Source organism: Scyliorhinus canicula, chromosome 17 (genome assembly GCF_902713615.1).
Source record: "Scyliorhinus canicula chromosome 17, sScyCan1.1, whole genome shotgun sequence".
Lineage (NCBI taxonomy): Eukaryota > Metazoa > Chordata > Chondrichthyes > Carcharhiniformes > Scyliorhinidae > Scyliorhinus > Scyliorhinus canicula.
The window spans coordinates 57,316,578-57,334,464 of record NC_052162.1 but is presented as its reverse complement, the minus strand read 5'-3'; the positions used below and the strand labels follow the sequence as shown (position 1 = coordinate 57,334,464).

The following is a 17,887-nucleotide window of genomic DNA, read 5'->3' as shown; positions in this document are numbered from 1 at the left end:
GGAAACCCATGCAGTTGCTGTATATTGTGAAGTTAAATGCAATTGCCACAAAACAACGTGTGTCATCAACGGCGTCCTGTACTGCGTGGAAGCCCACTATCCTGGCAAAGCCATGTTCACATTCCAACTGCTTCTCTCTGGAAAGAGAGAAGGCAATGTCTCTCCCTCTCTTTGATAGCAGTGTCTCTTCGGGGTGCATTTCTCCCACCTTAACCTAAGCTAGTAACAGTGTGCATATGGTGGTGCTCGCTGAAATCTGCCACCTCTTGCAGGTAAATACAATGCTGTCAGACAGGAATTGAATTGCAGATGTTGGGAACATAGGCTGTCAGGGAAGGACACAAGTGAAATGTGGAACTTGTTCAAGGAACAGATGCTACGTGTCTTTGATATGTATGTCCCCATCAGGCAAGGAAAGATGGAAGTGAGGGAACCATGGTTGACAAGAGAGGTTGAATGTCTTGTTAAGAGGAAGAAGGAGACTTATGTAAGGCTGAGGAAACAAGGTTCAGACAGGGCACTGGAGGGATACAAGATTGCCAGGAGGGAACTGTAGAAAGGGATTAGGAGAGCTAAGAGAGGGCATGAAAAATCTTTGGCAGGTAGGATCAAGGAAAACCCCAAGGCCTTTTACACATATGTGAAAAATATGAGGATGACTAGAGTGAGGGTAGGTCCGATCAAGGACAGTAGCGGGAGCTTGTGTATTGAGTCTGAAGAGATAGGAGAGGTCTTGAACAAGTACTTTTCTTCAGTATTTACAAACGAGAGGGGCCATATTGTTGCAGAGGACAGTGTGAAACAGACTGGTAAGCTCGAGGAGATACTTGCTAGGAAGGAAGATGTGTTGGGCATTTTGAAAAACTTGAGGATTGACAAGTCCCCCGGGCCTGACGGGATATATCCAAGGATTCTATGGGAAGCAAGAAATGAAATTGCAGAGCCGTTGGCAATGATCTTTTTGTCCTCACTGTAAACAGGGGTGGTACCAGGGCGTTGGAGAGCGGCGAATGTTGTGCCACTGTTCAAAAAAGGGGATAGGGATAACCCTGAGAATTACAGGCCAGTTAGTCTTACTTCGGTGGTAGGCAAAGTAATGGAAAGGGTACTGAGGGATAGGATTTCTGAGCATCTGGAAAGACACTGCTTGATTAGGGATAGTCAGCATGGATTTGTGAGGGGTAAGTCTTGCCTTACAAGTCTTATTGACTTCTTTGAGGAGGTGACCAAGCATGTGGATGAAGGTAAAGCAGTGGATGTAGTGTACATGGATTTTAGTAAGGCATTCGATAAGGTTCCCCATGGTAGGCTTATGCAGAAAGTAAGGAGGCATGGGATAATGGGAAATTTGGCCAGTTGGATAACGAACTGGCTAATCAATAGAAGTCAGAGAGTGGTGGTGGATGGCAAATATTCAGCCTGGAGCCCAGTTATCAGTGGTGTACCGCAGGTATCAGTTCTGAGTCCTCTGCTGTTTGTGATTTTCATTAATGGCTTGGATGAAAGAGTTGAAGGGTGGGTCAGTAAATTTGCAGATGATACGAAGATTGGTGGAGTTGTGGATAGTGAGGAGGGTTGTTGTCGGCTGCAGAGAGACATAGATAGGATGCAGAGCTGGGATCAGAAGTGGCAGATGGAGTTTAACCCTGACAAGTGTGAGGTTGTCCATTTTGGAAGGACAAATATGAATGCGGAATACAGGGTTAACGGTAAGGTTCTTGGCAATGTAGAGGAGCAGAGAGATCTTGGGGTCTATGTTCATAGATCTTTGAAAGTTGCCACTCAAGTGGATAGAGCTGTGAAGGCCTTTGGTGTGCTAGCGTTCATTAGCAGAGGGATTGAATTTAAGAGCCTGAGGTGATGATGCAGCTGTACAAAACCTTGGTAAGGCCACATTTGGAGTACTGTGTGCAGTTCTGGTCACCTCATTTTAGGAAGGAAGTGGAAGCTTTGGAAAAGGTGCAAAGGAGATTTACCAGGATGTTGCCTGGAATGGAGAGTAGGTCTTACGAGGAAATGTTGAGGGTGCTAGGCCTTTTTTCATTAGAAAGGAGAAGGATGAGGGGCAACTTTATGAGGTTTATAAGATGATCAGGGGAATAGATAGACAGTCAGAGACTTTTTCCCTGGGTGGAACAAACCATTACAAGGGGACATAAATTTAAGGTGAATGGTGGAAGTTATAGGGGGGGGATGTCAGAGGTAGGTTCTTTACCCTGAGAGTAGTGGGGGCATGGAATGCACTGCCTGTTGAAATAGTTGAGTCGGAAACATTAGGGACCTTCAAGCGGCTATCGGATAGGTACATGGATTATGGTAGAATAATGGAGTGTAGATTAATTTGTTCTTAAGGGCAGCATGGTAGCATTGTGGATAGCACAATTGCTTCACAGCTCCAGGGTCCCAGGATCGATTCTGGCTTGGGTCACTGTCTGTGTGGAGTCTGCACATCCTCCAAGTGTGTGCGTGGATTTCCTCCGTGTGCTCCGGTTTCCTCCCACAGTCCAAAGATGTGCAGGTTGGGTGGATTGGCCATGATAAATTACCCTTTGATTACCATAGAATTTTGGACACTATGATTAAACTAGGACAAAAGTTCAGCACAACATCGTGGGCAGAAGGGCCTGTTCTGTGCTGTATTTCTCTATCTATCTATCAGACCTGCTGCCTCAGAGCAGGGAAAGGATGGCACTGCCAGTGACTTTGAAGGTGACCATGGCAAAGACTTTCTTGATGTCAGACTCCTTCAAGTCTCGAGCAGGGGACATCCCCAACATTTCACAGGATGCCATCTATTGCTGTCTAAGAGGGGTCACCAACACAAAGTTTGAATCAGTAAGGGAATCAAAGGTTATGGAGGAAACGATGGGAAAGTGGAGTGGAGGATTATATCAGATCAGCCATGATCGCATTGAATGGCAGAGCAGAGCCTTATGTGAAAATAGGGAAACAAATTGCCTTCTGTCACTGCATCGGAATTGTGCAGCACATCACTCTATTTGAGAAGGGGGAGGCTGAATGAAAGATAGCAGGTAAATATGGAATTTGATCCCGTCCCTCATTGAATAAATTGGAGAACTGAAAATTCGCCAATCATTATTTTTCAACTCGTACTTAAGAAATATTATGTGGCAAAACTTCAGGCAATAAAAACTTAGATAAAAGTCAACCTTATTCAGAAAATTCCTTTAATCTGTTAAATTAGAGCCTTTCTTCCACAACAGTGGCACAAGAATTTAAATATTCCCTCAAAACATAAAAGTGCCAAAGAATACACACTCTTGTAAACTGAACAGTTTCTGATCCTCAAAAATTCCATGAGATGCACTTTTAATTACATCAATTTACTGAGGATTTATGCCAGCTTTAAGACTTCTTTCACCATTTCCCCAATTCCATCAAAAACCTCATGGATGGGAGCATTGCACATGAAGGCACTGGTTGTCACCAATTTATTTTGCTTATCGACATGTACTTCATTGACATGCTTGTTGATATGTTTGCACCCAAGATCTGCCATTGCCTGGGCTGTTTTTGCATAGGGCCACCTAGAGGAACAAGTGCAAAATATCAGAATGGCAAACTGAACAAAATGTAAAAGTGAGGAATCACAATATCAGGAAAAATATCTATTAATTTGATAAGACGGTAAAATTCACAAATCCCGCAAACGAAGCATAACGCGGAGGCAAGTTTACAACAGTGCAGCACTAAATTTCCAATCCACATTCCCTTGTAAGTGTTGCTCCCTCTGAAGATGTAGGATTGATTAATTTAACTACATGATTTGGAATGAGTTCATTACAGGAGTTCAGTATTGGTACTGAAAATGCAATGGCTACCATATTTTATTTAACCTATGCAACTATTATAATTAAACATTAGTTGCACACGGGATGTATATTTCAGGAAAATGTACTCTTGCAACAGAATTTTCAGCACAGAGGTCATGCTGTTATCTTTGAACCTGCCACATTCTTGTTCTGGTGGAATATAGCAAATATTCATATTTCATACTGAATTCCAGAACAGAGATTCCTGATGTCTTGGTGAGTACATGGAACAGTATGGAAAGAGCCACATGGAATTTGAGTAAAATATGATTGCTGTCATTAGTAATGGATATTGCAGGACAAATAAGGTTGATTTCAACAAGTGTAATATAATGCAGGACATCAGTGTGAAATTTAAAGAGGTAAGATGCTAAGATCCTTTTTTGTCATTTCACCAGATCTGAAAACAATATATGTTTGGATAAACATTTAATTAAGTAATTCACTCATTAAAGAGTGGCGGTTTTAAAATTTTAGAATAGGTTTGCCCCTATGTAGAAAAGCCAAGAGTAGAACAGGATGAGATCATAATGTCACACTGATCGCAAAAATAAAGTGAATCAGATTTCAACAAGGAAGTCACCTAAAAGGCCTGGGGACTGCAATAAACAATAGGAATCTGTGAGCGATAACAGGAGTATAAAATTTTTAAATACACATAAAGTGTTGGAGAAAGATGGCACTAGATCAAATGGTACCTGTTGATATACCTCAGTGGTTTAAGTAAGGAAACATCTGCATGGGAAGGACAAATGTAAATGCATTTTGGCTAGCATGAAAAATTTGGGACAAGCCCATATTTGCCGTGAAGCCTTATTCTATCTATAGATCACATATAATACAATTTTCCCCCACAAAAACCCCACCCAGACCATTCCATCTCCCAAGAAAAGCAATGAACTTTCAGTAATCTTAAAAGAAATAAACGGATGGGTTTCCTCCCTAACTCACAAAATATAATCAGGCGAATGCCCAACTTCTCAAAGATTGAAGTTTAAGTCCATACTTTACAGACTAGAAGAAATTTTTTTATCTGTCCTCATAGTAATGTTATTCTTATGACCTTTTCAATAATGACAACCCAAATTAAACCATCCATTTACTATCCTTTTACCCAATATGAAACCTCGATCTTGACCCTCCGTCATTTCTCCAAAGTTTTCATAATTCACCTCTTCATGACATTCAACCCAAAGTAAATGATGTAATCGAATTTCCACCCCAACCACTCAACTCAAATGTATTTTTAAGAAAAGGTGCTGCAAAGTATATGTAGTGTTCATTATTCATGAGCTTTATAGGAATAGCACCCCATCTGGGGTTTTTGTATGGGATTGAGATTCCCCCCTCCCCCGGACAGCAGTTGAACATATTGGGCAAATAGAAAAGTATTTCAGTGCAGTAGACTTGATCAATCTGGGAGGTATCCTGTGCTGTTTAGTGTAATACAGTATCTGCAGCATTCAAGTTAAAGAGGTCAGAGATTAAGTTTAATTCAGAGATCCCACATTCTTCACTGTGCTTAAATGGGGCAGGCAGCAAGCAAGGTACCCGTTCCCAAGCCTTAGGAAAGTGCCAGATTGACTTGTCCTCCAAGTCTCCATTCCCCGAAGGGGAAATGACTCATTGTTGCATGCTGTCTCTCACCCTCTAATTTTTGTTGACACTCCCCCAAAAGCCCTGTAAGTGAGCAGTAGTATAAGGTATCATGTGGGGAATCAGATAAACAAGCTTCCTGCCAGAGATTAGCAAGGACTTTATCCACAGTAACTTTATTTCAGTGTTAATGTAAGCCCAATTGTGACACTAAAGATTATTATTATAGTAAACAAGAACAACTGCCAACAAATGTTAAGTCTTTTAGTGGACCAGCTCCAAGTAGGCCAGAGCATTGAATAGATTAGATTACAATCTAATGGCTCATATAACTTCTTTATTGTGCCGTGATGCAATATATCTGCAGGTTATATTTTACCCATTGCTAGTTGCAATAATTATGTCACTAGACAGCCATCGATGTTGATTGAAACACTCAATTTTTAGTAGAGTCACAAGCAAGCTTACATTAACACTGCAATGAAGTTACTGTGAAAATCCCCTAGTCGCCACACTCCAGCGCCTGTTTGGGTACACTGAGGGAAAATTCAGAATGTCCAATTCACCCAACAAGCACATCTTTGTGGGAGGAAACGGGAGCGCCCGGAGGAAACCGACACAGACAGGGAGAACATGTAGCCTCCTCACAGACAGTGACCCAAGCCAAGAATCAAACCCGGGTCCCTGGGGCTGTGAAGCAACAGTGCTAACCAAGGTGCTACCATGCCGCCCTTAACACCAATACTTGGTGTTATTACATTTGTCAGTATACTTTAGGTGTAACGAAAATGCATACCTTAATTCTCAGAAAATTTAGTTGAAATTATAATACTTACTTTTCACATTCTGTATCATAGCCCACAGTTAACTCACACCCAGGAATAAGTTTAGCCGCCAGCACTGGAGAGATGCAGCACAGGCCAATAGGTTTCTTTGTAGCATGAAATTTCTTTACAGTGGATTCCACTGATGCCTCCACCGTGAAGTCCTTCCCTTTCACTGCCCAGTTGCTCAGATTCTTAGCAACTCCAAAACCACCTGAATAAAGAAGATAGATGGAAATTTGATTGCGGTTTTGTTGCTATAAAAATAATTGCCGTCGGCTTCATCAATGCATATGTAGTGATCTTGTCTTTTACTTTGGAGAATCTGTAAGAAAAAGATATTCTGGACACATTGGTAAGGACAGCAAGTTGCATGTGGGATACATTTAAAGGATTAATCGTGGAGAATCCGCCACTGTGAATAAAGGCTTGTATGAGAATGATCCTTGCTTAATTATGACATTCAAGCTGAGAAACCTTAAGAAGCCAAGATATCAAAAATATATAAATCTTATAATCAATTAAACTTGGATCAGTGGAAGGAAATATAATATTTATAATTATAAATCTGTTCTTGTGTTTAATTAAAATCATGCAATTTAGCTTCTAAAATGTGTCTGTCCAGTTGAATGGCGCTTTGGACAGGATCCATGTGATAGAACTGATTATGTTGGCCATGTCCCTTATCGCATTCTTTCCTCTCCAACTTTTTCATTATTCCCCGTCCTTCCATTATCTCATCTGCAGTAACTTCCAAAAGGAATGCAATACAATCCTCCAGGAATGCCATGTTTCAAGGATATCCATGAATCTTCTACTTAAGTTGCAGTTGAGGTAAGGGAATGAATGGAGATCAAATCCATGTTCCCCTGATTTGAAGCACAGAGCTTCCAATGAGAGAAAGAAAAAGGACTTGCATTTAGGTTGCTCCTTCCACAGCCTCAGCTTATCCCAAAATGTTTATACAACCAATTACATAATGAGCCAAAAACATGGCCAACTTCCTGCAACCTTCCCCAAGTGAAGTTGGCAATCTCAGAGGAAGTTGGAACTGCCCACATTTAAAAGCAACCACTCAATTGAAAGGTAGTGATTATACATTTTAATACGCATATCACTTTAGTTATAGAAACTTATCAGAAATATTGTGATAATTGTTATGGTGCCTATGATGAACTTGACACCCTTGGTTACTAATGTATATCCATGACTTTATAGAATCCTCAATATTTATCGTTATGCTGATTTATGTTATCTTAGATATTGTTAAACAAAATGGTGTTAGTTAATGTATTTCCATTTCCAATGTTTGCCGGATTGGTGAATAGTTGTTGACAGCATCCTACTGTGGGACTGCAGCCCTGTTGTCAATGGTTTGTTTAACCATTAATATAATATGAAATGGTGCATATAATTAAGGCAAAAGGCAAGCTAATTCAGACATCTGATGACCCTTACACACATCTAGCCATGATAGGAAGCGGGACAAAATTTGTTGTACACTCTGACTAGTATTATTTATTGGCATTTGAGGTACAATATTTCTTACTTGTTTTGAGAGACTTTTAACAGGTTTAGCATGCACTTTCTTACAAAGCATGTCCAGTAATGGCAACCTTTAAATCAGCAGCACAGCAAGAAAATAAATGAGATGGTGCTAGCACCACCAGAAGAGGTGGTTCAGGTCCACAGCCCTGATAGCAGCATCATCTTGCAAAGCAGCCAAAATACTTGCCGCTGGGGGTGGCTGAGTGTATTCTCACAGGTTACATGGTCAGGAACCACCTCTGAGAAGGTAATGGCCATCAGCAAAGTGCTACCAATTAGGACTTTAAAACAAGTCTACATGTGTAACTAGCAAAATGCTACTGTAGTCTGTGGAAATGGCCACTCAAAAATAAATGGGATTATTCCAAAAACAAGTAGCTGTATCTGACACTTGTATAGATTATCATAGGATGGAATCCTGTGCATTCTTCGGTGTCAGATGGGGTGGTGGTGGGGCATTTAATCAGGTGGGACAGTGGTGGGTGTAGACCAATTACGCCCAAGGAAAGAAGGCATATGGAAATCCTTCCTACTGCTGCCAGTTGATGCCCTGAAGTAGGCAATTAATGTCTCTTCTCAACACCATGATTTTAACCCAGTGATGGGCAAGGGGTACACCAAGCAGGGAGAATGACAAGAAAATCCTGGCATGTTTCCTTGCAGTCACTCGCCACTCGGGTGTGGGGTGATTAGGGCCCTTCAAAATATGCTCAGTGTCTAAGGGGTCGGCATTAGGAACGGGGGCCCACTGACAATTACCCTCTGCCCTTGTTGCTGACCGCCCTCCTTGCCCCTCCTCCTGCGACACATTTCTGCCATCACCCACTTGTGTCTGGTTTTCTCCTTGATCTGAGGTCTTGACTGGTATATCGGCAGCAGCCACCACCTCACTGGTGGTGCAGCGGAGTACAGAAGAAGTAATGGGCTCAAAATGGCTGACAGCTTTTGGTGGGCAGGATCTCAATCTCCAGGTTCCTTGACCCCTATCACCTCCACAATATTCCACCCAGAGGGTAGAATTTTATGGATGGCGAGTGATCGCCCATCCCAAGGGTCAGTGCCAGACATGCAACCGGCAACTTTCAAAATGCCACTGTCATTTTATACTCTCTTGAGCATTGATTGGCAGTGTGTGGGACCTCTGTCCGTCCGCCCTTAGAAGGAAGTTGTGCCCCATGAGAACTCTTCAGCTCAGCCATGCACAGCACTTTAGTGGCTAAGATAGGTACTGCAGTGTTCTGCTCAGATCTTTTAGACCTGGGGCCATTTGAAAGGCACATCCTAGGGGTTCCAGGGTAGGGGACTCCTGGAGGGGATTCAGGCGAGGGGTGGCGATTGCAGTGTGGGAGGGGAAAGGGGGAGGTCCAGGGGTCCCAGAGCTCCAATGTCCTGGGGGAGGGCACCAAAAATCAGAGGGGGCCTTCAGAGTGTGGCACACCACACTGTCCCTCCTACTGGATGGGAAAAGTGTAAATCATAGAATTTACCATGCAGAAGGAGACCATTCAGCCCATCGTGTCTGCACCAGCCCTTAGAAAGAGCACCCTACTCAAGCCTACACCTCCACCCTATTCCCAACCTAACCTTTTGAACACGAAGGGCAATTTAGCATGGCCAATCTACCTAACCTGCAATTCTTTGGACAGCGAGAGGAAAAAGGAGGACCCGGAGGAAACCCACGTAGACTTGGGGAGAAAGTATAAACTCCACACAGACAGTAACCCGAGGCCGGAATTAAACCTGGGACCCTGGAGGCAGCAGTGCTAACCGCCATGCCACCGTAAGTGTCACTTTCCTACCCTACCCACTCCCAGCAGCCCAGAAATTGAGGCTGAGCAGGATAAGACCATTAAGTGGCCGTTTCAGGGCCTTAACACATCTGGCCGTGTTTTCTGTCAGAGGCCCTGCTCGCCCCAATGTAAAAGTGAGTCTGGGTTTGGGCGGACACGTTCCAGGGGGAATCCGATCCATTTAATTTTATGGTCCCACCCCTCAGAACCTGCCTTGGAGGGGGGTGGGGACATAAAATTGTACCCAGAATAGAGTCAAAAATGACACTGAACAAGGACATTTCACCCACAAATCCATGCCAGATCCCCAGGTAGCAATCCAATCCCATTTCTCCCCTCAGTCCCGCAGATCCACACATTTCTCAGACAATGCTTGCAAATCTCTGCTAACCTGTTGTGATAGAGCTTTTGCACATTCACATTCCAGGACTATTTTCTAAAATTGCTATACAAGTGCAGCAACACACAACCTGTACAGTGACTCTTTTGAAGTGGCCCAAACTAACATTTAACAGAAAAAAAAGTCATTTAAATCGGTGGTGTTGCCGGAAATTAAACTGGGAAACAACTCCTGATTTGAAAGAAGCTTTCAGCAGCCACATTGAACGGGCTGGGAATGAGCTGTTAGCCAAGCACAGCTCCCTTGCCTGGTAATCTGATACAGTAAGAAGTCTTACAACACCAGGTTAAAGTCCAACAGGTTTGTTTCAAACACGAGCTTTCGGAGCACGGCTCCTTCTTCAGGTGATTCACCTGAAGAAGGAGCCGTGCTCCGAAAGCTCGTGTTTAAAACAAACCTGTTGGACTTTAACCTGGTGTTGTAAGACTTCTTACTGTGCTCACCCCAGTCCAACGCCGGCATCTCCACATCATGGTAATCTGATACTACAGGGATGATCTCCAGTTTCAAATTACAGTACACTCCAATTACTGGGCATTACGACGCGTGCAGATGTATTGCAAGAGCAGTATTAAACAATGCGTTGATATATTCGATAAACATTTCTGGAACAAGCCTTTCCATTCACCTGAAGAAGGAGCCGTGCTCCGAAAGCTCGTGTTTGAAACAAACCTGTTGGACTTTAACCTGGTGTTGTAAGACTTCTTACTGTGCTCACCCCAGTCCAACGCCGGCATCTCCACATCATTGATATATTCGACACAGCAAGATGTTGTGCAAATATATTGCTGCGGTTTTCCATAACTGTCCATGTTGATCGGGTGGGGGGGTGAGAGTACAGAACGGGACATTTACCTGGAATGACCAATGCGTCCGTGTCATTAATGCTGAGGTCGTCAAGGTTCTTGATGTTACCCCTGGCGATCCGGCTGCTCTCCACCAGCACATTGCGAACCTCCTCGGTTGGTTGGCCGGTCATATGGTCTACAACATGCATCTGGTTCACATTAGGGGCATAGAGCTGTACCTGGAAAGAAGTGAAACAAGTATTGAGAGAGGCAGGAGCGAGTGTTGACTGTCCAACAGGAAGACACTTACCGGCGGAAAGAGGAAGAAGGAGGTGGTGGGGTGGGGGGAATGAAAACTGCGAACTGTAACAAGGAAGTCGGCGGGAAATGTTCAACGATACGATATTAGCATAGAAATGGAAGGCGAGCCGCGTGGAGATGGAGGAGCAGAGTGAGAGGGGGACTTGAAAGACAAGTTTGGGATTTTCAGAGGAAATGGTGATCTGCAGCGTTTAGCGATGAGCTGAAAGGCGACTTGTACCTCGGCCCCCGCTCGGCTGAGATGAACCATCGCTGCCGAGGACTCGTGCAGCTCGCTGCCATCATAGACACCGCAGCCGGACAGGATGATGGCCACTCGCTTCTTCCCCATGGTCAGAGCACTGCACTAGTCCGTCACTTCTGTTTGAAATGAGCCTCAGCTAGCACACTCTTCCCCTGTCTCTGTTTTATATCGTCAGGGAGGGGGCGGCACCCAACTGCAACAGAATCTCCGCAACAGGAGGATCTTAGCAACAGTGCCCCTGTCATTGTTAATTACTAATTTATCCCAAACTTCCTGGTGGGGACAATCCAGAAATTTTCCAGGAATGTCACGTACATTTGGTCTTCTTCAAAACTTCAGAGAGACAAAATAAATTCGATATTAATTGACCTTGAAGGGCATTTTACACAATAGTATCTGTATAATGACCATAATAACTCGAGCTTGTTCAAGCAAAAGTGCTTTGTCACGCTGATACTGAAGCCTGCAGCAGCCTGGTGGTAGGTTTCAATTCCCCAATAGATCGAATTGGTGGAAAACATGAGCTGGAGGTAACAGTTTCTCTCCTGAGATAATCAGCTCAGTTGGTTTATTGGCATCAATGCCAGCGTCTACCCGACGCTGTAAAAGCTGCCCAGGTACTGGTGTCCACAAGAAGCAGAGCCAAATCCAACACTTAACACGTGAATAACCTGCTCGGTTTGGGTTCGTTGGGGTAACTGGATCACAGAAAAGAGCTGAATTCCAGAGATGAGGAGAGAGTGTCTGCCCTCGACATCAAGGCTGAGTATGGTATCAAGGGATCCGAGTAAAGTTGTAGTCAATGGGTGTCGGAGAGCAAAGCCCTGCACTGACTGGAGTCATAACTAGCACAAAGGAAGATAATTGTGGTAAATCAATCGTCTCTGCACAGGACATCACTGCAGGAGTATCCTAGCCCCAACCATCTTCAACTCCCTCATCGTCATCAATCATGAGGTGAAAAGTGGGGATGTTTGCTGATGAGTGCATCGCGTTCAGTCTGAGACATAAGGCCTCAGATAATGAGGTGGAGATGCTGGTGTTGGACTAGGCTGATCACAGTAAGAAGTCTTACAACACCAGGTTAAAGTCCAACAGGTTTGTTTCAAACACTAGCTTTCGGAGCATTGCTCCTTCCTCAGGTGAATGAAGAGGTATGTTCCAGAAACATATATATAAACATAGTCAAAGATGCAAGACAATGCTTTGAATGTGAGCTTTTGCAGGTAATTAAGTCTTTACAGGCCCAGAGATAGGGGTAACCCCAGGTTAAAGAGGTGTGAATTGCCTCAAGCCAGGGCAGTTGGTAGGATTTTGTAAACCCAGGCCAGATGGTGGGGGATGAATGTAATGTGAGATGAATCCAAGGTCCCGGTTGAGGCCGCATGATTGCGGAACTTGGCTATAAGTTTCTGCTTGGAGATTTTGCATTGTCGCATGTCCTGAAGGCCGCCTTGGAGAACGCTTACCCGGAGATCAGAGGCTGAATGCCACGGATAACCTCACGATGCTCCACTTCTCCAGCTTCCAACCTAAACACATTAAGGAAGCCATCCTCTATGGACAAGCCCTCCGTATACACAGGATCTGCTCAGGCGAGGAGGAGCCTAACAGACATCTACAGATGCTGAAAGATGTCCTCGTACGAACTGGATATGGTGCTCGACTCATCGATCGACAGTTCCACAGCAAAAAACCACACCGACGGACTTCCGGTTGCGGCTATGCGGAGCTAAGCCGCACGTTCGGCAGCTCCCGCTTTAATATCTGGGTCCAATTCCAAACCCCTCTAGAACTGCCATCAAGTATCCCCATTCTACCTGGTCAAACGCTTTCTCGGCGTCCAATGTCACAACCACCTGTTTCCTTCCCCTCCACTGGTACCACAACCACATTCAATACCCTCCTAATGTTTGAAAAGTGCTGCCTCCCTCTCACAAACCCCGTCTGATCTTCATCTGTCACCTTCAGGAGGCACTCCTCCAGCCTACCCGCCAGTACCTTCGCCAATATCTTTGCGTCCACGTTTAAAAGTGATATGGGCCTAAACGACCCACAGTCCGTCAGATCCTTGTCTTTCATAAGTAACAGGGACATCGATGCCTGCCCGCAAGTTTGTGCTAACACCCCCTTCCCTATCGTCTCCTCAAACATCCCCACCATCAGCGGTACCAGCTTATTTTTGATTTTTTTATAGTATTCCACCAGAAACCCATTCAGCCCTGCCACCTTTCCAGACTGCATCCTCCCAATCGCATCTTTTATCTCCTGCTCCATTATCTCCCCCTCTAATGTAGCCGTGTCTCCCTCCAATAACCTCGGGTATTCCAGCCCATCTAGAAATTCCTGCATCTCCCGGCCTCCCCCAGGTGGCTCTGACCTGTATAATCTCTCACAGAATTCCTTAAAGACCTTGTTAATCTGATCTGGAGCTACCACCAACTTCCCTGCCCTGTGCTGCACCTGGACAACTTCCCTTGTCACAGCCTCCCTATGGAGCTGACCCGCCAACATATGGCCCACCTTCTCTCCATGCTTGTAAACTGCCCCCCTTGCTTGCCTCAATAGTGTACCGCTTTCCTGGTAGATAGTCGGTCAAAGCTCGCCTGGAGTTCCTTCCTCTTTTCCAACTGCGCTGGGTCCCTATCTTCTGCATACCTCCTGTCTACCTCCAGCATCTCATCTATCACCCTCTGATGTTCCAACCTCTCCTCTTTGTCTAGCCTAGCCTTGAACGAGATCACCTCACCCCTCACCACCGCCTTTAAAGCCTCCAAGACAACCACCTGTGACACCTCACCCGTGCAGTTAAAACCTACATATTCCTCGATTACTTTTTGATTTTGTCACAGAACCCTCAGTCCCCCAACAGTCCCGCATCTAACTTCCACCCTGGTCTCTGTACTCCGACCCTTTAACCCCAGCCAGCAGCGCCTTCCCCACCATGAAAAAGTTGATCCGCGAGTACACCTTGTGGACCGCTGAGAAAAACGAGTACTCCCGCTCCCTCGGGTGCAAAAACCTCCAAGAGTCCACCCCTCCCTTTCCGCCATTAACCCAGTCAGTGCCTTCAGGACCAGCCTGTCAGGACCAGCGAGCGCAGCTGTGACCTGTCCAATTTTGGTTCCTGCACAAGTTCCAGTCACCCCCCCCCCCCCCCCCCCCCCCCCTCCACTATCAGTTCGTGTGAGTCCAAGCTGGGAATGTAGCCTCCCCTCCAGCGCCCCTGTCACAATCATAAACTTACCCCCCCGATCTGCAACCACCTTCTCCATCTGACTATTTGCTGACCATTACCGCTACCCCTTGAGCTCTTCCGTCAAATCCAGAGTGAAACACCTGACTAACCCAGCCCTTTTTAAGTCTCACTTGGTCCTTCACCCTCAGGTGATTGTAGCATTGCTACATCGGCCTTCAAACTTTTAAGATGCGCAAGCACTCTTGACTGGGCCTCCCAGCCCCCTCACGTTCCACATGACTACCCTAACTGGGGGTCTCTCACCCCCCCCTTCTTATCCACCATCATCATACCACCTGTCCCTGCCCCATGAGCCTGACCCCTCCCTTTCCATTATTAATATTGAACCCCCTCCCCCCTCCCAGAATACCCCCCTACACTTCCCCTCAAGAAACTCTCCCCCAGTATCGATCCTTCCCCCCCCCCGCACTTGCTCGCCTCGTAGGCCCATCGAAACCTGATAACCAGGCTCCAATGTCTGCAGCCCTCCTCTCTCCTCACCTCCGTTTACTAGCCAACTTTAGTTAGCTAGTGTGGGTAGTCCCCCTCTCCCCCAAAAAAGCATACTGTCCCCTTCCACCCAGTCCCAGAAGAAAAAGAAAACCAATCTAACCCATGCAATTCAATGAAATAACATATAACCGTTGCAACAATAAAAAATGTAACTAGTCAGGTGCCACAGTGTTCGATCTTCAGGCCCCAACTATTTGCAATCCGTATTAATGACTTTGATGTTTGGATAGAAGGTACTTTGCCAAAATTGCAGATGACACTAAAATACGTGGCATAGTAAGTTGCAGTGAAGAAATAAGAAATTTACAAATGGATATAGATGGGTTACGTGAGTGGGCCAAAATTGGCAGATGGAGTTTAACGTGGATAAGCGTGAGGTTATTCATTTTGGTCAGAAAAATGGAAAGGCCCAAGTTGGTGGGGTATGGTTGTTGGTTGGGGGGGGGTGTTACTCACTGAATTATGTTTACATCTTTGTATCTTTTGTTGTTATAAAACCATAAATGCCTTAATAAAATGTTTGTTAAAAAAAGAAAAATAGAAAGGTAACTTATTATCTAAATGGACAGAAACTTCAGAGTGATTCAGTGCAGAGGGGTCTGAGTGAATCTCAGAAAGCTAGTATGTAGGTACAGCAGCTAATCAGTAAGGAATGAATTGGAATTTTATCCTTTATAGCTAAAGGAATAGAATATGTTATGATAGGGAGATGTTACAAAATTGGATCAGGGAATGGGATTGAAGATGTAGTGGGCAATTTAGGGGTTAACAGACTGAGTCAGAGGTATACACCTACACCTGGTCTGAGTTAGATTGTTCCATTCGTGCTTAAAATTGTTGGTGGGAATAAACGGGATACTCCTGTTCAGCTGGGTTGATTCACTCATGATCCACTGTCCTTGGCGATACTCTGATCTGACCAGCTATTAGCCCATTGCAGAGTCTGATGGCCTCTTTTGTCTGTAAATTGGAGGTTAATTGCATAGACATAGCACGGCCCTGTCCTTTTGTGTAAATGGGAGTGGGCAATGAAAAGCCCAGAGAGCAATGATGAGTTCAAGTCCAGACAGCCCAGGACAGAACCATTATTCGATGGGCTGGGCGGAGCTCAGAGTGAGAAAGGAATCCTGTTCAAAGAGGTGGGGTGAGACAAGGATTTGTAAAGTCACTGGGAGAGGTCATGAAAAGCTGCCACAGAGACTGGCTTTCAAAAAGGGGTCTAAAGGAACTATTGTAACAACAGGAATATATTCTGTGAATGCAAGAATCATTGTTGCCTGCCTAAGTGGAGTTGAGAGCTATATGTGCTGATTAATGGGAAATCATGTCATAGGATTAAAATAAACATCTAAGCTGTTCTTGTTAGGTTTGAAGTTTAGAAGTTTAAATGTTGTTTTTTCTTTTGTTTTAATAAGGTTTTGTTTGTAAAAATAACCAAGCCCTATTTCTCATACAATCACTCCTGGAGCAAATCGGTCTTTCTGCACAGTCTTAACTAATTTTTAAATGTTGCAATTCTGGCGCAGTATCTTAGCCACTATTGGGATCTGACCAGGTGTCCATAACAAGTATAAAAGTTGGGGATATAAAAGTTGCTGCAACTGTATAAGGCATTGGTGAGACTGCACTTGTGTACGGTTTTGGCCCCATATTTGAGGAGGGACATAGTTGCGTTACAGGCAGTTCAGAGGAGGTTCCCTAGGTTGATTCCAGAGGTAAGGGGTTTGTTAGATGAAGTTTCGAAGAATGAGAGGAGATCTAATTGAAGTATATCAGATGATAAAAGGTATCGACAAAGTAGATGTAGAGCAGATACTTCCTCTTGTGGAGCAATCTAGAATGAGAGGTAGCAGATTTAAAACAAAGGTGAGGAGAAATTACTTCTCTCAAAGGGTTGTGAATCTGTAGAATTCACTATCCCAGAGTGCAGTGGATGCCGGGACTTTGAATAAATTTAAGGAGGAGATAGACAGATTTTTAATCAATAATGGGAAAAGGGTTATGGAGAACAGGCAGGAAAGTGGATTTTTCATATAATTTACAGAGCAGAAAGAGGTCATTCGGCCCATCGTGTCTGCACCGGCTCTTGGAAAGAGCACCTTACCCAAGCCAATACCTCCATCCTATCCCCATAACCCAGTAATCCCACTCAACACTAAGGCCAATTTTGGACACTAAGGGCAATTTAGCATGGTCAATCCCACCTAACCTGCACATCTTTGGACTGTGGGAGGAAACCGGAGCACCCGGAGGAAACCCACATACACACGGGGAGAATGTGCAGACTCCGCACAGACAGTGACTCAAGCCGGGAATCAAACCTGGGATCCTGGAGCTGTGAAGCAATTATGCTAAACACTATGGTACCGTGCTGCCCATTTGAGGCCGTGAGCAGATCAGCCATGATCGTATTGAATGGCGGAGGGGGATCGAGGGGCTGAATTGCCTCCCAGTTCTTCTGTTCTTACGAAATCAAAACCTGAATACTCTTTAGCGTTTCAGGAGCATGCTGTTCTGGCTGACTAATGACTGTGGTAGTCTTGACACTTTCCACTAGCTGAAGAAGGTCAAGGGCTATGCAAGCAATTCTGCTCAGAAAAGTGAAATGCCAATTGTAGGCAACATACATCAGCTCAAAGATTTGTTTGTCTCCATACCACAGTGGTTCAAGGACTCGCTCTATTCCACACTTTGGGTGGCACAGTGGTTAGCACTGCTGCCTCACAGCGCCAGGGACCAGGGTTCAATTCAGGCCTTGGGGTGACTGTCTTATCTGGAGTGTATATTTTTGC

At 44.7% G+C, this 17,887-nt stretch overlaps 1 protein-coding gene across 1 annotated transcript; it reads right to left on the bottom strand.

Annotated features, from left to right (window-relative positions):
* Nucleotides 1-3,171: 3,171 nt before the first annotated feature.
* si:ch211-153b23.5 (uncharacterized protein LOC321177 homolog) lies at nucleotides 3,172-11,538 on the bottom strand. The gene is made up of 4 exons (XM_038775606.1): nucleotides 11,321-11,538; nucleotides 10,847-11,018; nucleotides 6,266-6,467; nucleotides 3,172-3,548 (listed from the first exon to the last, which is right to left on the bottom strand). The coding sequence occupies exons 1-4, from the start codon at nucleotides 11,429-11,431 to the stop codon at nucleotides 3,356-3,358; spliced, it is 678 nt and encodes a 225-aa protein (XP_038631534.1). The 5' UTR covers nucleotides 11,432-11,538; the 3' UTR covers nucleotides 3,172-3,355.
* Nucleotides 11,539-17,887: the final 6,349 nt, after the last annotated feature.

Excerpts from the sequence above, each read along its gene's own strand:
- si:ch211-153b23.5 (XM_038775606.1), bottom strand. The coding sequence starts at position 11,431 with ATGGGGAAGAAGCGAGTGGCCATCATCCTGTCCGGCTGCGGTGTCTAT. Across the intron at positions 6,468-10,846 it reads GGACGCATTGGTCATTCCAG|GTGGTTTTGGAGTTGCTAAG; the intron begins GTAAATGTCCCG and ends TTCTTTATTCAG. Across the intron at positions 3,549-6,265 it reads TATGATACAGAATGTGAAAA|GTGGCCCTATGCAAAAACAG; the intron begins GTAAGTATTATA and ends TTGTTCCTCTAG.